The 21,277-nt window shown below is 43.0% G+C and overlaps 1 protein-coding gene across 3 annotated transcripts in view; it reads right to left on the bottom strand.

The window, feature by feature from the left end:
• Positions 1–21,277, bottom strand: part of PTPRG (protein tyrosine phosphatase receptor type G) — a 621,190-nt gene that overhangs the window by 5,689 nt on the left and 594,224 nt on the right. For all 3 annotated transcript variants that reach the window (XM_077822059.1, XM_077822061.1, XM_077822060.1), the window contains 12 exons: positions 19,573–19,655; positions 19,202–19,336; positions 18,807–18,941; positions 18,188–18,360; positions 16,506–16,641; positions 16,002–16,148; positions 11,420–11,513; positions 10,374–10,450; positions 9,780–9,908; positions 7,297–7,443; positions 5,151–5,293; positions 1,358–1,493 (listed from right to left, as the gene is read on the bottom strand). In XM_077822059.1, the coding sequence (XP_077678185.1) occupies positions 1,358–1,493; positions 5,151–5,293; positions 7,297–7,443; positions 9,780–9,908; positions 10,374–10,450; positions 11,420–11,513; positions 16,002–16,148; positions 16,506–16,641; positions 18,188–18,360; positions 18,807–18,941; positions 19,202–19,336; positions 19,573–19,655 (1,535 nt within the window). The remainder of the gene's footprint in view (positions 1–1,357; positions 1,494–5,150; positions 5,294–7,296; positions 7,444–9,779; positions 9,909–10,373; positions 10,451–11,419; positions 11,514–16,001; positions 16,149–16,505; positions 16,642–18,187; positions 18,361–18,806; positions 18,942–19,201; positions 19,337–19,572; positions 19,656–21,277) is intronic.

Here is a 21,277-nt window from a genome sequence, read left to right as displayed (position 1 = left end):
TTCATAGGCATGCTGCCATGTTTTCAAATTCTTATAGAATATTTATTTACTTTCATCTTGCTGTCTTCTCTACCCAGTCAATGCTACCATATCAAGCCAGTTTTTAAACTATAGAGTTAAAATCCTCCCATATTCAGAGGACATAACAAGCAATTGTTGTTAACACGTGAAAGCATTAAGATGTTACAGAGTAGGAAGCAGTAGGTTTGTCAGTTTTGTCAGTTTAATTCATACAAATCTGGATCCTAAAGATAGCAAAGAAGACTATCTGGTGAGCAACCAAACACAGCACATGTAATGCTGCCTTATATTCAGGGTGACTCAGGGTGACTCTTACAGGAACTGATCCAGTGTTGTCTGGAGTCTTCCCACTGATTTCAAAGGCATTGGGTCAGGCCAGAAATGCACTTGTGAAGTACATTATGTAACGTGCAAGAAACTGTACGGCTTATCAGAGTAAACTTAAGAAGCCCTCTGCTAACTTTCTAGTAATCAGGGCTTCCTTCCAGTTACACCATTTTCTTTTTTCCTCCTTCATTTCATTGTTATGTGTACCTTTAACAACACTGTAAAATTTATGCGCAATGACTATGTAAAATGACAGTCAGAATGGCGGTGATTTCATGATCTTTGTGTATATTGGCTCTGAGAATATAAACAGACACTAACTACAGATGTCGGGCTAGATTCTCAGATGGCACCTTGGGGGCAGGAGTGGGTGAAGAAGGCAGTTATGGCTCCCTGATTCTGGGTCTTAGTCTGGGGGTTACTCTGAACTACATCAACTGGCTATGGTTAGATAGGGTGACTAGACAGCAACTGTGAAAATATGGGACAGGTGGTGGGGGGTAATAGGAGCCTATATAAGAAAAAGTCCCAAAAAACGGGACTGTCCCTATAAAAATGGGACATCTGGTCACCCTATGGTTAGGGACGACCAGACAAAGACAGCTGAAGTGCAGTGCCTTATGTCCCAGTCTCCCCTCTGTCCCCTATGCTGGGACTGTGTCTATACCCATGGGGGACTCTGACATGTTTTCAGTGCAGAGGGAGTGGAGTGACTCCCAGAATCAGGCCCATTATTTCACTAGGGCTCCCTCTCTTTGGTTCTGCTGAAGCTGTAGTAGCACTGGGTTGGGATTATTTTCTGAATGTGCTTAATGTACTGAGAGCCTGTGTGGGAGCCTCGGAGATGCATGAAAACACAAACAGGCCCATTAAGCAACTTCCATTGCTTGGCAGTAGAGGCAACAAGGCTTGGTAATGGACACCACGTTGTGTGCGTGTTTTAATTCAAGTTTTACTTGTCAGCACAAGCCTTATAAGGATCAGTTTTATCCTCCACTGAAAGACTTACAATGTCTGTAAATACTCCAGGCCGCATAAGATTGATCATCTTTGCCACTTGGAAAACATCGACAGCATTTTCATTCTCCAGTTGTTGGGACAGGGTGGTCAGGGCACACAGCGTTCCGGCTGACACAGCTCCATACCTGCAAACCACAACACTGTCACGGTCAGATGTACAGAGGTGAACCTGGGCGCCTTGGCAAATTGCCACGGAGCTTTGATTCAGGCTTATTCAAGTGCTATAGACACCGTTTTCTTTATTTTTTATAAATACTGAATGCTCTACTCTATATGGGCGAAGAAGTCATGTTTAGCCATTTTAATTGAAAAGCAGCACTAACCATATACGGGCTATTTTGAGCTAACTGCGGTTTCCAATATAAAGAACCATATCAACCAAATAATGTGAACGATTTAAAAATACCCTGCTTGGACTGCACAAAAGCAGAGTTAAATTTCACATGCTGTTTGCGTAGAAGCGTTTCCATTATATTGGAGTGTATTTTACAGTACGTTTATGGGAACTCAAGCAAATCACAAGCCATTACAACCAAAATGAATGTAGTTCTTCCTCTCCCTCTGACAATTAGGTAAGACCGTCGAAGGCTATGTCTGCACTACGCACCTTTCAGCAACACAGCTGTGTGGCTACAGCCATGCTGCTAAACGGTGCGCAGCGTAGCCACTGTTTGTTGACAGGAGAGAGCCTCCCCACCAACAAAAAACTTCCCCCCCCCAAAGAGCGGCAGTAGCTTTGACAGCAAGAGAGCTCTCCCACCGACAAAGCGCTGTTCACATCGGCACTTTTCATTGGCAAAACTTTTGTCAATCGGGGGTTGGGGGGGTGTTTCACACCCCTAAAGGACAAAAGTTTTGCCAATGAAAGTCCAGTGTAAACAAAGCCTAAGATGGATGGATACTAAGTGCCCAAGAGTCAATGACAAACATCTCATTAACACCCTTCAATTGAGCTAGGGCTCGTTTGTAGGCAAAAGGCTGCACTTCTGGGTGTGGCTCAAATATAAAGGCGTTCAAGAAATGCTACTGATACCGATTCACTGGAGGCACCCAATCAGAATTTTAGCAATGGCTTGTGACCTGCGGGCAACGCAGAATCTGTTTGTGAGATACCAGAGTCAGGTCAAATGTCTGTGCCAGGATTGCTGGTATGGAGCAAGCTCCAGCCATGTTCATGCCCATAGCAACAAACCCATGGCAAAGAAACGCAAAGACTATGTTAAAAGAATGTTAAGAACTCAAGCCAACCTTGACTCTGCTTCCCCTTCTATGTTTGTATTGTGATACAGTCTTTAACAACAGGATTACGTGCTATTATTTCCACAGGATCGCTGCCTCATTGTAATATGACTAAACACAACACTGCCTCGGTGATTTCCAAAGATAACTGCAAACGGAATTTAGTCAAAAGTGAGACACCTCGCCTCAGGGCTTGTCTACACTACTGCTCGTGGTCAAACTAAGATACGCAACTTCAACTACCTGAATAGCGTAGCTGAAGTCGACGTACTTAGATCTACTTACTGCGGTGTCTTCACTGCGGTAAGTCAACAGCTGACGCTCTCCCATCGACTCCGCGTGCACTTCTCATTCTGGTAGAGTACCAGAATCAACGGGAGAGTGCTCAATGGTTGATTTATCGTGTCTAGTCTAGACACGATAAATCGACCCCCGCTGGATCGATCGCTGCCTGCCGATCCGGTGGGTAGTGTAGACAAGCCCTCAGTCAGCATGGGCTTTGCCTTATTCACCTCTGAACTGCACACCAAACGAGGCATGGCTCGTTGTCCTTATGGGTTAAGGACAACATAGGTGCCTAAAGGGAGACACCTAAATGCCTATTTAAGGCACTAATGGGCTGATTTTTAGAGAGGCTGATTACCTACAGCGCTCAGTGTCCTGAATGGGAGCTGTTGTGTGCTCAACATCTCGGACAATCAGACCACAAAATCCTTAATTTGGTGCGTAAATATAGGCAGCCAAAATTTGAAAATTTGGGTGTAAATTGTTAGTGTTTAACATAAGGTTTGTAGGTGGAGTTCCAGAACTTTTTAGAAATGTTTCTTCATCAAGTTGTCTACCAAGTACTTCCTAAATCCCACTTAAATTTAGTATTTGCAAATCCATACAATTGGGATTAATCTGCAGTTGTAATTATTAGTGGATTATTGGATGCGGCTGTTGCACATACTAAAGGGAGATTTTCATTTTCAGCTACATTTGCTCAGCCTCCAAATCAAAGGTGCAATACACATTATATGCTAGGCATAAAAATAAAAATCACTGACTACGACAAATAAACCAAAAAAGCAATTTACAGAAAAAAGTAACTCAGCGCTTTTAGAATCACAGTTTTGAGGATTTGTTTTGGGTTTTTTTTCTGGGAGGGAGGGAGAGGGGAGCCTAGCATGAAATACCCAAATCAATAATGGTTCTAATTTTGTAAAGCATAGTCTTGAATAATGCAAGAGCAGCAAAACGGCACTACAGACTAGCCCAAGCATTAATATTAAAACTAGCCTCAAATTAATAAAAGCTGCCAAAACCCAACAGAGCTTACACTATGCATTAGTGAGGCAGAAAGGGAGAAAAACCACTTGCCCAGGCCCAAGTCACTCTTTGTAGGAGTTTGTCACGAGAAACTGTCGCAGTAGCAATACAGGGGACGTTAACGGAAAGGTTGCTTTGCAGCAGCAGAATATTAACAGGCGATTTTACATCTCAGTCGTCAGCCTGTCTGACACTGAAATATCAGTGTATGGTAATGCTTTTGCAAAATAAGTAAGACCTCAAAGATTTCCCCATTAGCTCCAATGTATCTTGCTGCAACAGTGACTAAAGATCGTGGATGGTCTAATGGCTCTCACAACAGTTCTTCAAAGTGGTTTCCAGACTAAGAGTTTACCCTGCATGGGCTTCCTTGGGACTTAAGTGGTGCATAGTTCTTGTGCTGGTCCCCTGCACGGTGGTGAATTTCTCCCTCTGAGAAGAGCTGTTGTGGGGCTGTCAGGCACTAGGCTCTGCTTTACAACCAGCATCATCTATAATCAGCTGTTGAATTGTTACTGGGCACACAAACGTGTGGTTGCTTTGCAGAACTATTTGTTAGAAAGCAGCGACACCTCTTGCGGGGGGGGGGGTGGTGGTGTGTGTTTCCTTCTCATCCAGCTGATGTCAAGCTGGCTCCACAGAATGGTTGTAGGAACTGGGGAAAATAAACCCTCCATAAACAAACCTCAGCTTCTGTGGCACAAATGATCCTTGCTGAGCATCTTGAGAACCAGCGGAGCTGGACTTGTTCAATCCTACTTACATACTGTCGAAGTAAAGTCCTATGTCATAGGTGGCACATTAGACCTAAATTATTACAGGAGTCCTGGGAGTGGTTTTGAAACTGGTTTCATTAAAAAAAACAACTCTGGAGTCTGGTCTAAACTATGGCTCTCATGGGGTTTAAAGCCATTAGAATTTGGGGGCGGGGGGAGTTTCAGGGCGAGTTTCCCCAGTGCAGAGCAGTCCAACGTGCATGCAGAGCAGACCTCAGATTTTAGGGTTTGGCCTGAAAGCCCCAAACATAATAAACTGCATTAAACTCAATTTATTTGCCTTTGAAGCATGATTGGCTGCAATTCAGGGAGCCTAGGTACTTTGATCCTGGTGCTTAGGCCATGAAAACCCATCCTCTCCAGAGAAGTGAGGACATTTTCCTCCATCTACACCCTTATCCAGCATAATATTTCTTTTACAACCTGTATGTAAATGAGAGAAGGCAGGTGACATACTCATCATGAACAATGGTGGGGCCATCCCTTGTTAAGGCCTCTTCCTTGATTACATTGATAAGTTCAAAGGTACTGCTTATAGGGGCATCTGGGTTTGGCCACTTGGGACACTGAAAGTGGCGTACTTCCAGAACGTAGTCATCCTGAAACGAAAAACCATCCTGTCATTAGCCATTTTAACTCCACATCCATACACTTAGGGATGCTGAGGCTTGATAGCGGGACATTCCTCCCCATTCTGCCCGTCAATGAAAGAAACGAGAGGGGGCAGAAATGGAAACAGTATTCTCATCTCCCGGCAATTCACTACATAATACGTGGATGTTGCATCATCCACACCTATGTGCAACTCAACTGCCGATGCGCCCCAGACCGCTGCGTATTCAGCTGTGCAGCAAGCTGACCAATCCTGGGACAGATAGGCTGGCACACAGGTGGGGCAACAGAGGTGACACACAGCACTTTCTCCCAATCCTCTCTCTTGGTAGCTGACTACGGACCCTACTCTTCCCTCCCTCCGCGAGGGCGGCATTAACCATGGTGCTGCTCCTCCTACACAAGAAGAAAGCACAGCCAGGAACAAATCCCAGAATTGTTTCAAAGTCACCGGATCCTCTCTCTCTTTGAAGGGGTCCATGGTGGGGAGAGGAAGTTGAGTCCTCCTCTCTGTAGAGGCAAGTTAGATGGATGGTTCTCAACCTTTTCTCATTTGCAGGCCCCTGGAGGTGTGGACCCCTTTGAAAAGCACCGACATAGTCTGCGGACACCCAGGGGTCTGTGGATTACAGGTTCCAAGCCACTGTTCTATGGTAATGACAACCTTTCGCAAACCCTTTAGACATAGTCTGCAGACCCCCCAGGAGTGTGCAGATCACCGGCTGAGAACCATTGAGATAGATCACAGAGCTCTTGGTCCTGAAGCTCTCCGAGAGAACCAGGGTGTGTTGGTGTGTAGCATTTCTGGGTAGTCTTCCATAAATTTCTTTATGTCCGTGGTACAGCAAGTGCCTGTGTGATCCTTGCCCCTGCCTGCGTGATAACACAATGCTCCCCTCTCCCTAACTGCTATGGGGGGAACCTCCTGCCTGCTGGACAGCGCTCCACTCCCTATCCCCTCTCCATTTCAGAGCCATCACTCAACAGCCTGCAGGCTGTGTAGCCCCTGTGAGATTCCACTAGTTGCCATTCAGCAACACAAAACCCTCCCTGGCACTGTGATGCAGAGGCAGGCAATGTGCATGCACAGTGACCCCTTCTAGTCACCCCTGTGGAGAGGGGAAGACATTATCCAGCCATGCAATGGCTCTGTAGTTGCCCACGCAGGAGTCAGTGAGATCTGGGTGAATGCAGAGCACAGCCAAGCTGTGCAGCTCTGGCATCTCAGAGGCACCAGGGAGCAGGTTTTGGCCCATACTAAATAATTTTGAATATAATGAAATATTTAATTGTTTAAATATTTTCCATTTCAGTTCAGGGCCCACCTCCACACAGGTCTTTCTTAGTCCACTGGCCTCTTCAGCATCTCTAATATTCAAAGGGCAGCTGGTCAAACAAGAGAAGAGCGACCAAAGGTATCCATACTAAAAAGGCTACCAAAGGCTTGTAACAATATCTTCTTCCCTGCAGCTAAACACATCTGCCATTGTGATATCAGTCAAAGAGTAGGTGTTGTCGCTCAATATAAATGTGGTTCAGCAAATGCAGAGCCACCATCATCGCTTCAAAACAATTCATTTTTAAAATCTGAATTTATAAAAGGGGAAATGGGACACTGCATCTCAGTGTCTTTTAAAAAATAAGTCAATCAACTACCGTGACTGCTGCATGAAAAACAAACCTCCTGACTTTGGAATCAGATAAGCAGAGATGAAATGCTCTAGCCTAACCATCTAGAGAACTGGAATGCTGATAAGCAATCTTCTTGGAAGTGAAAGACTTGGAAAACTAACGTTTGGGGAGTGAGAAGGAAAAGGAACCGAGAGCAATATCCTTCCCCCTGCACCGGGCACACAGGCAATATATTTACAAGTAAATCCTCCTGAAAATCATTTGCAAACTCTGTCTTATTGCAAAGTTTAACTGAAGGCACTAATGTGTTAGGTGAAAGGCAGAGCCCAAATGCACCTATTGTGAGGGTTCACTTTACCTGGGTCGCTTCAAGGATAAAGTCATGGATGATAATTTGCTCTTCATTAGAGAGGCACAGTCTGTCTTTGCTGATTAGGGTCACGGTAAAGGCCTCACAGTTCATGGATTCCTCGCGACTTGGCCAGTATACAAACTCGTCTTCTGCCTGGGGGAATAAAACAAGCAGATCACCGCAGTCCTCCAAATAGCTTATTTTACACATGACTGAAAAATCCAGTGGATCCAAAAACTGATTTGATAGATAGATATGACCAGAAAGTGATCCTTAAAACTTTTTGTGTCTAAAAGAGATTTATTATAGTAGTCAGCAAGCCTCAAGTAATCCTTCCTGTGCCTCCCAAATAGTGCAAGTCTGCTTTTTAATTGGTTTCAGAGGGAAATGGTTATTTTAGTTAACTTACACTTAACCTTTATGTAGACACAAGCTTTCCCAGATACACCACCTGCTGTCTACCCAGTACATTACTCCCTTTCTTTTGCAGTCAGATCAGGTACCTGTTTAGAAACACGCAGTGAACTTTAGAAATTGTTTGCTATTGTCTTTAATTCCTATCTATCTTGGTCTCATCCAAACCTGATACTGTCAGGGGAGAGATTCTGACTGACTTTATTGTGCTTTGGATCAGAACACTGTAAGTTGTCATATCTAGGTGTTGAAATTTCATGAACTGAGAAAAAGAAACCCAAACATTCCTAACCCTGAGGAAAACAGCAGGTCAGCTTAATTCTCTGTAAACTTTAGGCTACAGCAAAAACCGTCTACTGAAGAAGCAAGGGTAAATTCTAAATAAAAAGAGCACAGTGATGGGGAAAAAAGGATTAAGAGTTTCAGTACTTTTAATAATAACCAGCTGTAGATTATACTATCGAGAAAATGGTTTTTGAAAAACAACTGTGCACCCTAAGTCACTGATCCAGAGGATGGAAGGAATAGTAGACCCAAGGGCCGTGCCTGTTCTTGGATTCAGGGACGTATGGCACACACCATCATAAGCACAGAAGCTAATTTAACATACTACATGGCATTGCTTGTCTGTGTCTCCGAGGACAAGATCAGGCAAATTGTTTTTCCTTCTGAAAAAAACATGAACCATTATCCTCTGCAGCTATGAATCGATTTTCTCCCTCTGTGGCCCAGGGCAAGACTTTCAATGATACTTAGGCTCCCAAGTGCTTATGTCTGTTTTGAAAACGGGACTTAGGCTCCCGTCACTCAGGTGCTTCTCGAAAGGTTGCCTTCAGTCTACAGAACGATATTCAAACAGTCCCTAATATAATTGATTGTTCCGTAGTAATTTCACCCTTCTTCCTCAGACTAAACTCACTCAGACACAGTAGTCAGTCTGCATTGTCATCTTTCTTTCAGCTCTGTATGTTCAGCTTCACCCACATTGACATTAAACATGTCACAAAGTTTGTGCCAAATTCCGGCGCCTGTTTCCAGGGCAACCCCCACCACCCTCAACACAACAGAGGCAGAATCTGGCACTATGTGTCCTTCCAAGATGATTTGCCTTCCAAGGTATTTTCCTATCAAGCCAAGTGTCACCTCTCCCAGTTATATCATAATCAGAACTGTTCAGCAGCATTGCTTCATTTTCACCAGACACTCTCTCTTTTCATCAATTCTTTTTGACTTGATAGTGCTTATCTGAACGCTCTTTCCCTGGGAATTCCTGCTGATCCCTTTAATCTCACCGCACTAAGGAAGAATATAAACATAGCAGCCCTCACAACCACTCTTTTCTTGTAACGAAGACCATTATTTCCCTATCATTCTCAGCCACACTTTAGTCAGGCACATATGAAAAAAATCAACTGTTCAGACCTTAATGCCTTTCAGCACTCCTTCTTCTTCAGCATATGCCGGTTAACCTGAAAGCTATCATTAACCCTTCACCTGTCTCACCTCCAACACTTCAATTCTCCCTCTGTTTTATTTCCATTTATATCCCCATATACAACCACAACTGCTTTCCCCTTCAATCAGAAATAATGTATTTATCCTCTCTTTGATCTCCTTAACCTTAGGTCCCCCCGAGCAAACTAATAACTACACTCTTGTCTCTGTTACCACTTGCTGTCCTTAACCTTAGCCCCCGGCAAATGAATAACTTCATTGTTCCCATCCTTTCCATCACATGGGCCACAAACACATAGCACAGAGTCTTAAACTATCATTTTTGCTCTGCTCTGAGGAAGCTGTATGATTTCCTTCAGTGCATTAGGAATTCAGTCCAGGCAGGATACACTAGTTGAGGTTACCTTTCACCTACAGGAGGATACTATGATTTGAAAGAGAGCAACGACATGGTTGACAGTAACAAGCTTGCTGCATGAACCCAGATTTAAGTATATGGCTCAAAATTAGCTATATTTTCAATGGAAACATAACCAGCCTGCATGAGTGACCCAATTCCTGCACCCTGCTATGCTCAATAATTGAAGTATAGTACATACATAGTTAAGTGTTTAACTTACCAAGCTCTGGTTGTCTGGCAGCATGACAATGATCTGTGCATTGTGATCCCAGATCATTCGCCAGAAGTCTTTAGTTGTATGTGGAAGAGGATGCTGGGTTATGATGAACTCATTGCTCCTGTAGTAACCCTTATAAAGCAAAGACAAAACCACACCGTCCCTTATTGCACCGAGTACTTTTAAAGCCTGACATTTTATTTATAGGAACAGATAATGTTTTGACTACAGCTGAAAACATTCTGAACAACTTTAATTTTTTCCTGTGCTATTATTAATATTTCTACACAAACCATTTTCACTCTGAGTACATTTCCACTTCTCAGAGTCCCTGCTGTTTTCATTTACTCTTAATGCCAATATTTATTTGAGTGCATGTAATGGAAAAATTCATTCCATAAAAATGCTTTGCATAATTTAAATATTTTAGACAATGATATTTTATTAAAGATAGTTAAAAGTTTTACATTATGAAATGTGTTAAAACTTCATCTTTTATACTCAATCATTATATGCAAAATTAAGACAATTGTAGGAATCTGGTACTTAGCACCTTTCAGTTGATTTTGCTCTATATTTAAGTGCTGACTTTCTCACCATGATATAAGAGGCATTAATGTAATCAGTTCCCTTCATTCCAGGCAGTGGCGCGAGACCCACCCTAGCACGTTCAGCTATAAGATGAAAAAAATGATCACAGTCTGGTCATGGCATGGTGCAGAAAGCATGAATTTCTGAGATGACTTTAACAAATCAGATCTAACACAAATCCCATCTCCCCCAGCAGCAGGCCCGCACTTTAACTGTGATAAAGCATTGCCAGCCAAAGCAGAATATAAAATGAAAAGTTGTACAATATTCCTAAAAGGACGAAGTAATTTCAGGAATCAGATTTTACTATAGCAAAGATTTTCACAGCAGGCTGAATGATCAAATAACAGCCTATACGGTGATGGCAGGGGATTTCAGATAATTCTTGACTACAGTGTTCTATTTGCCTCCAGTTGCACACAAAACCATCTGATTTATTTTGCTTCTCCGGTCTTTTTCCAGCATTGCTTTATGACCATTTCGCTGACCTTGGGGCAAGCAGGCAGCTGTCTCCACAGCTGAGGCAATCCCTGTTGATTAGTCACCCAAGGACATACATAACTCCCTCAACACATTCTGTTTCCTCCGAAGAAATGTAGTTTATATTCCAAGTCCCCCAGTTTTTTTGGGGAGTGCTTGATACTGTGCTACTTACTGAGCCATCCAAATGTGGTAATTTACGCAGAGTAGCAACACTACCAAACAATCAACTTCAATCGCATTGCGAGATATTATCCGAGTACAGAGATGCAAACATGACTGCATTACTGTGATTTCCTAGATAAAAATTCTGCCCCACCCCACCCCATATAATTATTCAAAAACTTGAACTCTTCAGATTAACATTTTGCTTGGACAATGCATTATGCTGACACCATCACCAGGTCCTTTTGCTCAGTTTCACCATAGTAATTTCTAAAGACAAGATATCTTTGACTGAACAAAACACAACTATTCTCCTTCCTGGCAGCTACGCCTCTTCATGCATAACCAACAGAATTCAACACAAAAAGTTACGCTAAGCAGTAATCAAACCAAAGAGTTGATCTTACATGGCACAACTGATGAGTTTCTGTTCTTCTCTTTGTTGCAGTCTTTCTGAGCACTGAAGCATTCCACATATTTAGCATTACACTGAGTAACCAGCTGAAAGAAAATAAGTAGAAACTGGTTTGATGAAGTTCTCATAGCCCTCAAAATGAAGAGGAAAGTTTTTCCTTGGCAGCTCCTAGAAAAATACACCACTGGAAGAACAAGCTGTATGGTCAGATTTGCTTAAAGTACTCAAAATGCCAATAGGAATCATCTTCTTCATAAAATATATGAATGCTTATTGGATACTAAGGTCTCCACAGATCTCAGCTTTGGCACATATCAACATGAAATTCCATTCCAAGTTGATTTTCACAGAACAGTCTAGATTTAGTTACTTTTGACAATTTATTCTGAAGCCCTGCAGGGATGTTTAGCCCAGTAGCAGGTCTCAGGGAAAAAAAAAAAACAACAAAAGCAAGCCTCTGTCTCTCTCTCCCTTTTTAAATTGAAACAAGCTCATGCCTAAGGAAGTTTATTTACTGCTGTGGCCTATTGTGAGCCCAAAATGCTTCCAGCTGAAACCAGCCATCTTGGGGCACCTTCTGCAGTCTGCCAGGTTCTCTTTGTGCCGCTTCTGTGTGCACAGAATGAAGCTGAGGTGGCAGGAGATTTGTCCTGGAGTATCCCCCTGTGTGGGGAAAATCACCACTAGTGCAAATCTGGTGAAGGTGGCTCTGGACTTTCTGGACCAGAACTCCACTGCTCAGTATAAGGGGAGGTAGGGAATGCGAAGCAGGCGGTCAGGGGGAGGACAGAGGGAGTGGCAGATCGAGGCTCCTTTATGCCTAATTCTCCACAGGGAGAAGTCAAAGCAGCTTTAATTTGTGCTGGGACCAGGTGGTGAAGAATCAGGGAATGGTGACTGGTATTTTGTCAGTGCCAACTCTCCGCTGGGCCGGAGCTCTGCTCCAGCCCAGTGGACAATCAAGCTCCTTATATCTGCTTCTGCAGGACGAAATACCCCGGAGGCATTTGAAGTTTGATGTACCTTATGGAAAAGGAAAGACAAAAGGGAAAGAAAATTGTGCAGATACACTGCACTCCTTTTGTACCATTATCCTCCTCTGAGAGCAGCGCTTCTGATGTTACACAGTTATTATATCAAGAGTAATTACAATGGGTCGATGCTGTTGGAAGCAAAAGTATGTTGTCAATATTGGAGCTGGTCCTAAACCTTGTTTTTCCCCGCCACAAAAATAATTTCAAATGAAAAATTTTCATTTTAAATTTTTTGTGGGAAAATTTCTAAACAAAATTAAATGAATATTTCACTTACATTTTGATTAAAAACTATGTTTTGATTTGGTTTTTGAAAAAACAATTTTTAAAAAAAATTTCAATTTTTTATTTTCTCCCTTTTCTCCTTTTTTATTTATTTTGCCAGCTAATGCAATAGAATGAATGATGTTGAAGGGTATTGTTTTGTTTTTTCTTTCAATTTTTTTCCTCTATTTTTCCTTTTCCCACTCTAACTTTTCAAAACTTCCTCAACTTTGGAAGTTTCAGAGTGCCAGAGTTTCTTTTTACTCTTCTGTAATTTTTCCCAGAGATGGCGAAGATTTGAAATTTTGCAGAGTGGGGAAAAAGATGAAAAGTGGAATAAAACCTGTACATTATTAATTTTATTGCTTTGAGTGGCAAAAAAGGAAAGAAGAAGGGGAACATTAAAATTTCAAATTCTCAAAAACTGAAATGAAAAGTTTTGAAATTTCTCACTAAAAAAAATTCAAAATTTAGCTGACATTTTTCATGTGATTTTATATTCAACAAAACCCCATTTTTTAGCTGGAAAAGATTCTGGTTGAAAATTTTTGACCAGCTCTATTCATTAAAATATCAACAAGAGAATAGCAGTTTAGCAATCTCATTAAAGAGATCCCTCGATCAGATACACAATGGGCATTAAATTAAATGGGGCGGCACTGGTATATTCTGCCTAACGATCGATTTGGCTCTCTACATGTATGTAGAGGCAGAGGCAGATTATGCTATTGTGGGGCCCTGGGCCAGAGCAAGTGGGGGCCCCGCTTCACCCCTTTTGCCTGCAGGCCCCCTCCTGTTCCTGCTGCGGATCGGGGTCTGGGCATGGGGGTAGCAGGGCAAGCCCCGGTGCTGTGACCCCGCTCTCCAGCAGGAGCGCCGGACAGGCAGAGTGGGTCGGGGCAGTGCCCATTTTTCCAGGGGTCCCCAATTGGCCGGGGCTCCTGAGCACAGACCCTGTTGGCCCAGTGGCTAATCCTCCACTGTGTGGAGGTTCTAGCCACGTGATAAACGGTTGTACCTTGGGACAAACTGCAGAACCTTGTGATAAAATAACATTTAGCATCCTTGATTACCAGACCTGCACTATCCCATCCCCATCAGGGCTATTACAAATCTCTGAACATCTTGAAACAGCCACCATTTAAAAAAGAAAAAAAAACCCTATTAGACAAAGCTTTCCCCCTTCGCTCAGAACTCTCACTCCAGAACCAAGTGCTGTGTCCCCCATTTGCCAATTAATCCTTCTCTACTGATATTCCAAACCTCTAAGTAACATCAAAGAGCTGCCAATATTCACCCAGGGCAAAATTTTCAAATATATAAAAGTGACGTAGGCCTGGTCTACACTTATGTTGGTTTCAGAGTAGCAGCCGTGTTAGTCTGTATCCGCAAAAAGAAAAGGAGGACTTGTGGCACCTTAGAGACTAACACATTTATTTGAGCATAAGCTTTCGTGAGCTACAGCTCAATTCATTGGATGCATCGGCGAGAAAGGCAGCTGTGTCCACCCTTGTCACTGCACTCTGTAGCTACATGCAGCAGCGAAAGGCGACAGTGGGGAGAGACAGTGGGGAAAGAAGCTGCTCCCCCTACCAGAGCCTTTTCCTGCTGCCGGAGCCTTTCACTATGGTGAGGACAAGCTCTGGCAGGGAGACATTACACTGCTAAAAATAGAGAGCAGTGCAGGATGTAAATCCTAGGGTTCAGGTGTAGGGCATGCTACTTGCCTAAGCCATACCTCACTGTCTACACTGCTGTTTACACCCGTGCTAGCTGGGCATGCGGTGTCTATGCTCCACCTGCTGTCCTAGTGTAGACATACCTTTAGGAGCTAAAGTCCCAATTTCAAAAGCTCCTAACTTACTGGTACCTAACTTACTGAAGTGTTTTGGTAAATCCCAGTAGGTGCCTATGTGCTTTTTTAGGTGCTTACATCCCTTTATACATCTGGCCCTTAGGAGTCTCATTGGGACATAGGCTTCTAAGCATCTAAGTCACTTTTTAAAATGGGAATTAGGTGGCTAAGACACTTAGGGTATGTCTACACTAAAAAATAAACCACCTGCAGCTGGCCCCGGTCAGCTGACTCAGGCTTGCGGGGCTATAAAATTGCAGTGTAGACATTTGGACTCATGCTGTAGTCTGGGATCTGAGACAGTGCAAGCAGGGAGGGTCCCAGAACCCAGGCTCCAGCCCAAGCCCGAATGTCCACACAATAATTTATAGCCCCGAAACCCAAGCCCCATGACCCTGAGTCAGCTGACCTGGGCCAGCTGCGGTTGTTGTACTGCATTGTAGACATACCCTTCAGTATTTCTGAATTTGTTGCCACGCCACTCTCTAAAAAACATTTTTATAGTTATTATTTACCACTTGGAAAAAATCTCAACATTTTTCTGTGCTGATTTTTCTCTCCTCCTGCAATTTTTTTTATTTGGTTGTTAAGCACCTGAATGCTACAGAAACCCAGAGTCTCACCAGGGAATTCAGGAAATGGGCTATTCACTTTTTGAATCATTTGGCACCTGGTTTAATTTGTTTAACGAGTTCATGTCGTTAGCTGGTATTTGTCTGAGGGAGTTTATCTGTGAAAACAGGGTCTGCACAGATTCACCTAACGACACACAGTAACACAAAGTAGTTTTAAATGTGTATCTAAAATGTAATAAGAAAATCTTAAATGGCTGGAGGCTTTTAATTCTTAAATGTGGGAAAACAGCAAACTTTTTAAATCATGAAAATTATCTGTAATGTATTCCTGGAAAAGCGACAGCTGTAACAGCTGGGTTTTTTTTTTAGAGTCTCAAGAAAACTAATTTATCCCGTATGTACAATACTGACATTTTTAATTGTGCTAACAACAACCATTTCCATTTGTTTTAACTGGAGATGGGTCTGAGACACCAAGTTTGGATCCTGATCTAGATCCAAAACTAATCAAATCTAAGGAGTGTTTGGATTCACCATTTTGGTTCAAGCTCCTTACAGAATGAGGGGTCAGCAGCATAGTTCAAATGAGTGCCCAACTCTCTCTTCACACCAGTTTTACCCTAGTATAACTCCATTGACTTCAATAGCATTAGTCCTGATTTACATCACTGTAACTAAGGGTGTTCAATCTGAAACTTGCCCAAAATTCAGGGGTGCTTGGACCCAGCGTTTTGGTTCAGGTTCCTCTAGTTCTGCCGATTAGATATGATGGCAAAGACTCTCCATGTGATAAAAGATCGGGAGCTGTGGGGGTGAAATCACTCCTGATGCCTGATAAACCTTTACCTTGAATTGTTTCTCTAGTCGTGTCTTTCCTCCTATTCCAGGTATAAGAATGGTGTTAACATAACTATGTAGCTGGTTTGCAGATACTTCAGTCTCCTTCCCAAGGATGGCTTCCAGCAAGGCATCATGAATAAAAATGTACTGCTCCTAGAAAGGCCAGAGCAAGCAGTTTAAGAGTTAGGAGACTATTACACCGAGCAGAGTCATAAATGAAGGCGGACAGCACACTGAAGGAAATGGTTACATTTCCTTTTTACAGCAAGCTCACTCTATAAATACTGCTCAGACTGGAGTATACATTCACGAGTATAATCTCAACAACACTTAAGAAGTCAAGGGAGGAATCAAAAGTTTCTGGTCTTGAAAAAAGACATTCCAAGTCACCAAAACGCCAGCTGAAACGTATTCCACATTGAGAGACAGGTAACTGAAAAACCTATTTCCTTTTTGATCGCATCATAAAAACGAACACTACTTTGAATTCAGTATCACTCCAGCCTTTACCTCTGTTTGAACGAGGTAGTTGCGCTGTGTCCTGATGTGTTTCAGGAAACCCAGGACGTTAACTGTGCTTTTGTCTTTTATCTGCTGCAGCATGCTGTCTATCACAATGTAGGTCCCCGTTCTGCCCACACCAGCACTGCAAAGGACAGGAAAGAAACCCTGATAATTCCGCTGTATGAAATTAAATGTTAGCAATGGCAAAACAGAGTTCCTACATTTCTGTCCCCAAATTTTATTAGAACACCTTCACCCTCCTGACCATTAAAGCCCTTAAATAACATGTTACATGCATTCTAGGATTTTAATCACATGAAAATGTGTGCTTATTTTAGCTATGTTTCCAAATGTTTGTTTCCTTTTCCCTCTCTAGCTTCCTTCTGAGGACAACTGCAGCGATGCCCCCTGCTGAGTGTAAGTGCTAACACCAGTCATTGCAGGTGAAACTCTATGCAGGAAGTCAGACTAGATGACCATTATGGTCATACGATGGTTATTCTGACCTTAACATCTGGGAGAGCTCCCCCATTGCTAGCACTGGGTGTTCTATTCATAGCAAATAACGTAGCCACAGAATTTACTTGCTTTTCCTGTATGAAAGTTATCACAGAATCATAGAATATCAGGGTTGGAAGGAAGCTCAGGAGGTCATCTAGTCCAACTCCCTGCTGAAAGCAGGACCAATCCCCAACTAAATCATCCCAGCCAGGGCTTTGTCAAGCCTGACCTTAAAAACTTCTAAGGAAGGAGATTCTACCACCTCCTTAGGTAACGCATTCCAGTGTTTCACCACCCTCCTAGTGAAAAAGTTTTTCCTAATATCCAACCTAAATCTCCCCCACTGCAACTTGAGACCATTACTCCTTGTTCTGTCATCTGCTACCACTGAGAACAGTCCAGAGCCATCCTCTTTGGAGCCCCCTTTCAGGTATTTGAAAGCAGCTATCAAATCCCCCCTGACTCTTCTCTTCCATAGACTAAACATCCCCAGTTCCCTCAGCCTCTCCTCGTAAGTCATGTGTTCCAGTCCCCTCATCATTTTTGTTGCCCTCCGCTGGACTCTTTCCAATTTTTCCACATCCTTCTTGTAGTGTGGGGCCCAAAACTGGACACAGTACTCCAGATGAGGCCTCACCAGTGTCGAATAGAGGGGAACGATCACGTCTCTCGATCGGCTGGTTGAGACTATTATCTTATCTGCGACCAGACTATTTCCCAAGAACTGTTTGCCATACAATCAATGCTAACATCTTTCAGACCATGGCTGGTTTGCAAACTAATTCCTTAACTAGGTCTTTGATTATTCGTTAATCTTTATTCACAGAGCATGACTGGTCAGCCTAGAGAGACACGGTATCGTTACTCCCTGGTTGGATGGCTGGAATTTTCTAAACAAACCTTAGAAATGTCTAGTGCAAACAGCTAGTATGTGGAATTGTGCATGTGCTTTGCCAGCACCTTTGTTTGCATCTGAAATTCACCCCTGTGTAGGCACCTTGCAGAAGACTGATGCATCCCTGCTTGGATGAAGTGGTTCAAAGGCTTTGCACTGAGATGAGTTTCATTTTGCTTTGAATTGTTGTGTTAATAATCTGTTGTATTTGCCTGTTAATAAGAACCCACCTACATTACCTGTTGCATCCCAGGTGTGCTGTCCATGCCCTAGTGAACCAGAGTTGCCATACCTGCAGTGTACAAGCACGGGCCCCATTTCCGGGGTCCTGGCGGCTGAAGATCTCCTCACAAAGGTTAGCACAGGCAGAGCGTATTCTGGCACTCCCATGTCAGGCCACTGTGTATAGTGATACTGAATAACCGTTCGCTCGTTCTGTCGCCCTTTGGGGTTTCCTTTCTGACCCTGTATGTAAAACGTACCCAACAAGGAGATAAATATTAGGAAAGGGCAGGCTTGGAACTACTTCAGACTCTATCAACATGTTCAAACAAGCATGTGTCAGCTGAGACTAAAATGGAGATGTGCCCCTGCTCCCCAGGCTCTGCCTCTTGTTTGATGCAGACAGAGTCCCCAGCGAGAAATGCACAGGAGAGCGGGGAAAACAATAGCCATGAAAACTCCCCCGATGGAGAAGAAACACTGCACAGCTCCCCACTGTGGGTACAGGCACTGCAGTGTAAATGCTCTTGCCAGATATCCAGTAACCCAAGTTTCACGTAGTTATTTCTCACCAGCCAGCTACTGAAAGTTGTACACATAGCAGGCAAGACCCCTTGGCTTTGCTGGCATGATGCTTTCACTTAACAAGCCATACAGGAAATTAACATGAACAGAGGGGGCTCACTCACCTTTTTCATTTTTGTGTTCCTGACTGTGAAACGGCGGACGGTGTAGCAGGCATGTACCTTTGTGCTCTTCAATGTGACTATAATGTTGCCGTATTCCTCGCTATTCTCCGTTGGCCAGTACTGATCACATTTTCTCTGAATAAAGGGAGAATTAGATGGGTTGGGGTCATTTGGGTTTTATTAAAAACGTATTTAAAGTTTATTAGAAAGGGTAAAAAATCATGCCTAGTAATTTGTATCTCCGCTCTGGTATTTACACACTATATAGCAAGACGTTATTTGTGTATTTAAAGCTAATGGGTCAAATTCTGCCCATTCATGAATCAGAAGGCAGGATTTAATTCACTATATTAAATAGAAAAGGGTAGCCATTAACAAGCTACATAGTCCCTTACTCTTCCTTTTTCCACGAGGTTTGTAATCATGATAATGATTCCAGTATTTTGTTCCCAAATCATTCTCCAGAAATCTTCAAATGTAGACTTTAAAGGTCCCTGGGTAGCAATATAGGCTTTTGCTTTGTTGTAACCCTTCAAAGAAAACCAAAATGCAAAGTAAGATGAAAGCAGCAGCAAGGCAGATGTATTAATAATTTACAGGTAACAAAGAGAGGTGCCTTTCCTGTTCTGAATATTTGAGGAGTTTGTAGCAGGAGTCCAGGGGAAGTCAGAAAACACAAACACTTCATAAGGAGCAATTGGATAGATATCCCCTTTTATGAATGTATTTACAATGAGAGAGGAGAAAAAATATTCAAACAACTTACATCAACATAATTAGCATTAATGTAGTCACTGTGCTTAGAATCTTTTCCTGGAGAAGGCCTTAGTTTCACCCTACTGTGATCATCTATGAGAAAAAACAGCAGAGAAGCACGAAGGGAAAGTACATTAAAAATAATGCAGGTAAACCATCCTATTTCCTAGCTATTTATGGGTGATATTCACTTTGCCTGCACATAATCTGTGTAAACTGACTTTACGGTGATGGAAAGGGAAGGGTCTGCTCTCATGGATCTGATTGCAGGATCACAACCTTGGGCTGTACACAAATGGGGGGTGGTTTTTTTTTTTTTTTTTAGTATGTGACAGCGTCCCTTTAAGAAGGAGGAGTAGGTGCGTTAGGAGTAGGGGGACCTATTGAAGGACCGCCCCCTTACCGTAGTATCTGAAAAAAGAAAAGGAGTACTTGTGGCACCTTAGGGACTAACCAATTTATTTGAGCATAAGCTTTCGTGAGCTACAGCTCACTTCATTGGATGCATACTGTGGAAACTGCAGAAGACATTATATACACAGAGACCATGAAACAATACCTCCTCCCATCCCACTCTCCTGCTGGTAATAGCTTATCTAAAGTGATCACTCTCCTTACAATGACAGGTTGGGCCATTTCCAGCACAAATCCAGGTTTTCTCACCCTCCGCCCCCCCCCCCCCACAAACTCACTCTCCTGCTGGTAATAGCCCATCCAAAGTGACCACTCTCTTTACAATGTGTATGATAATCAAGGTGGGCCATTTCCAGCACAAATCCAGGTTTTCTAACCCCCTCCCCCCCTTTTCCAAAAACCACACACACAAACTCAGTCTCCTGCTGGTAATAGCTTATCCAAAGTGACCACTCTCCCTACAATGTGCATGATAATCAAGGTGGGCCATTTCCAGCACAAATCCAGGTTTTCTCACCTCATGGGGGTGGGGGGGGGGATGCTCAAATAAATTGGTTAGTCTCTAAGGTGCCACAAGTACTCCTTTTCTTTTTGCGAATATAGACTAACACGGCTGTTACTCTGAAAATTGTAAAGAGAGTGGTCACTTTGGATGGGCTATTACCAGCAGGAGAGTGATTTTGTGTGTGTGGGGGCGGAGGGTGAGAAAACCTGGATTTGTGCTGGAAATGGCCCAACTTGATTATCATACACATTGTAAGGAGAGTGATCACTTTAGATAAGCTATTACCAGCAGGAGAGTGGGATGGGAGGAGGTATTTTTTCATGGTCTCTGTGTATATAATGTCTTCTGCAGTTTCCACAGTATGCATCCGATGAAGTGAGCTGTAGCTCACGAAAGCTCATGCTCAAATAAATTGGTTAGTCTCTAAGGTGCCACAAGTACTCCTTTTCTTTTTGCTAATACAGACTAACACGGCTGTTACTCTGAAACCCGTAGTATCTGAGTGCCTGTAAGGTCTCTCCACTCCCATGGTGTCTTCCAAGACCCACCCTAACCACTGGGCCATCCTCCCTCTCGGAGGATGTAAGTCAGAGGGTTGTATTTTTTATACAATTAAAATCATGCTGGATTTGTCCCATTTGCGTTTGGTGTTCTTGAGTGCAAAGCTCTGCATTGTGCCCTTTACAGGAGCAGGAATTCAGTACTGTTATACATTATGTGTTGACTGCCAATCTCCCATCAGTTCTACATGAGAGATGACAACAGAGAAAGTTATTCCACCTCCCAGCTCAGACTC

This window comes from Eretmochelys imbricata, chromosome 7 (genome assembly GCF_965152235.1).
Source record: "Eretmochelys imbricata isolate rEreImb1 chromosome 7, rEreImb1.hap1, whole genome shotgun sequence".
In the NCBI taxonomy this organism is placed as follows: domain Eukaryota; kingdom Metazoa; phylum Chordata; order Testudines; family Cheloniidae; genus Eretmochelys; species Eretmochelys imbricata.
This window is presented reverse-complemented; position numbering and strand designations above follow the sequence as displayed.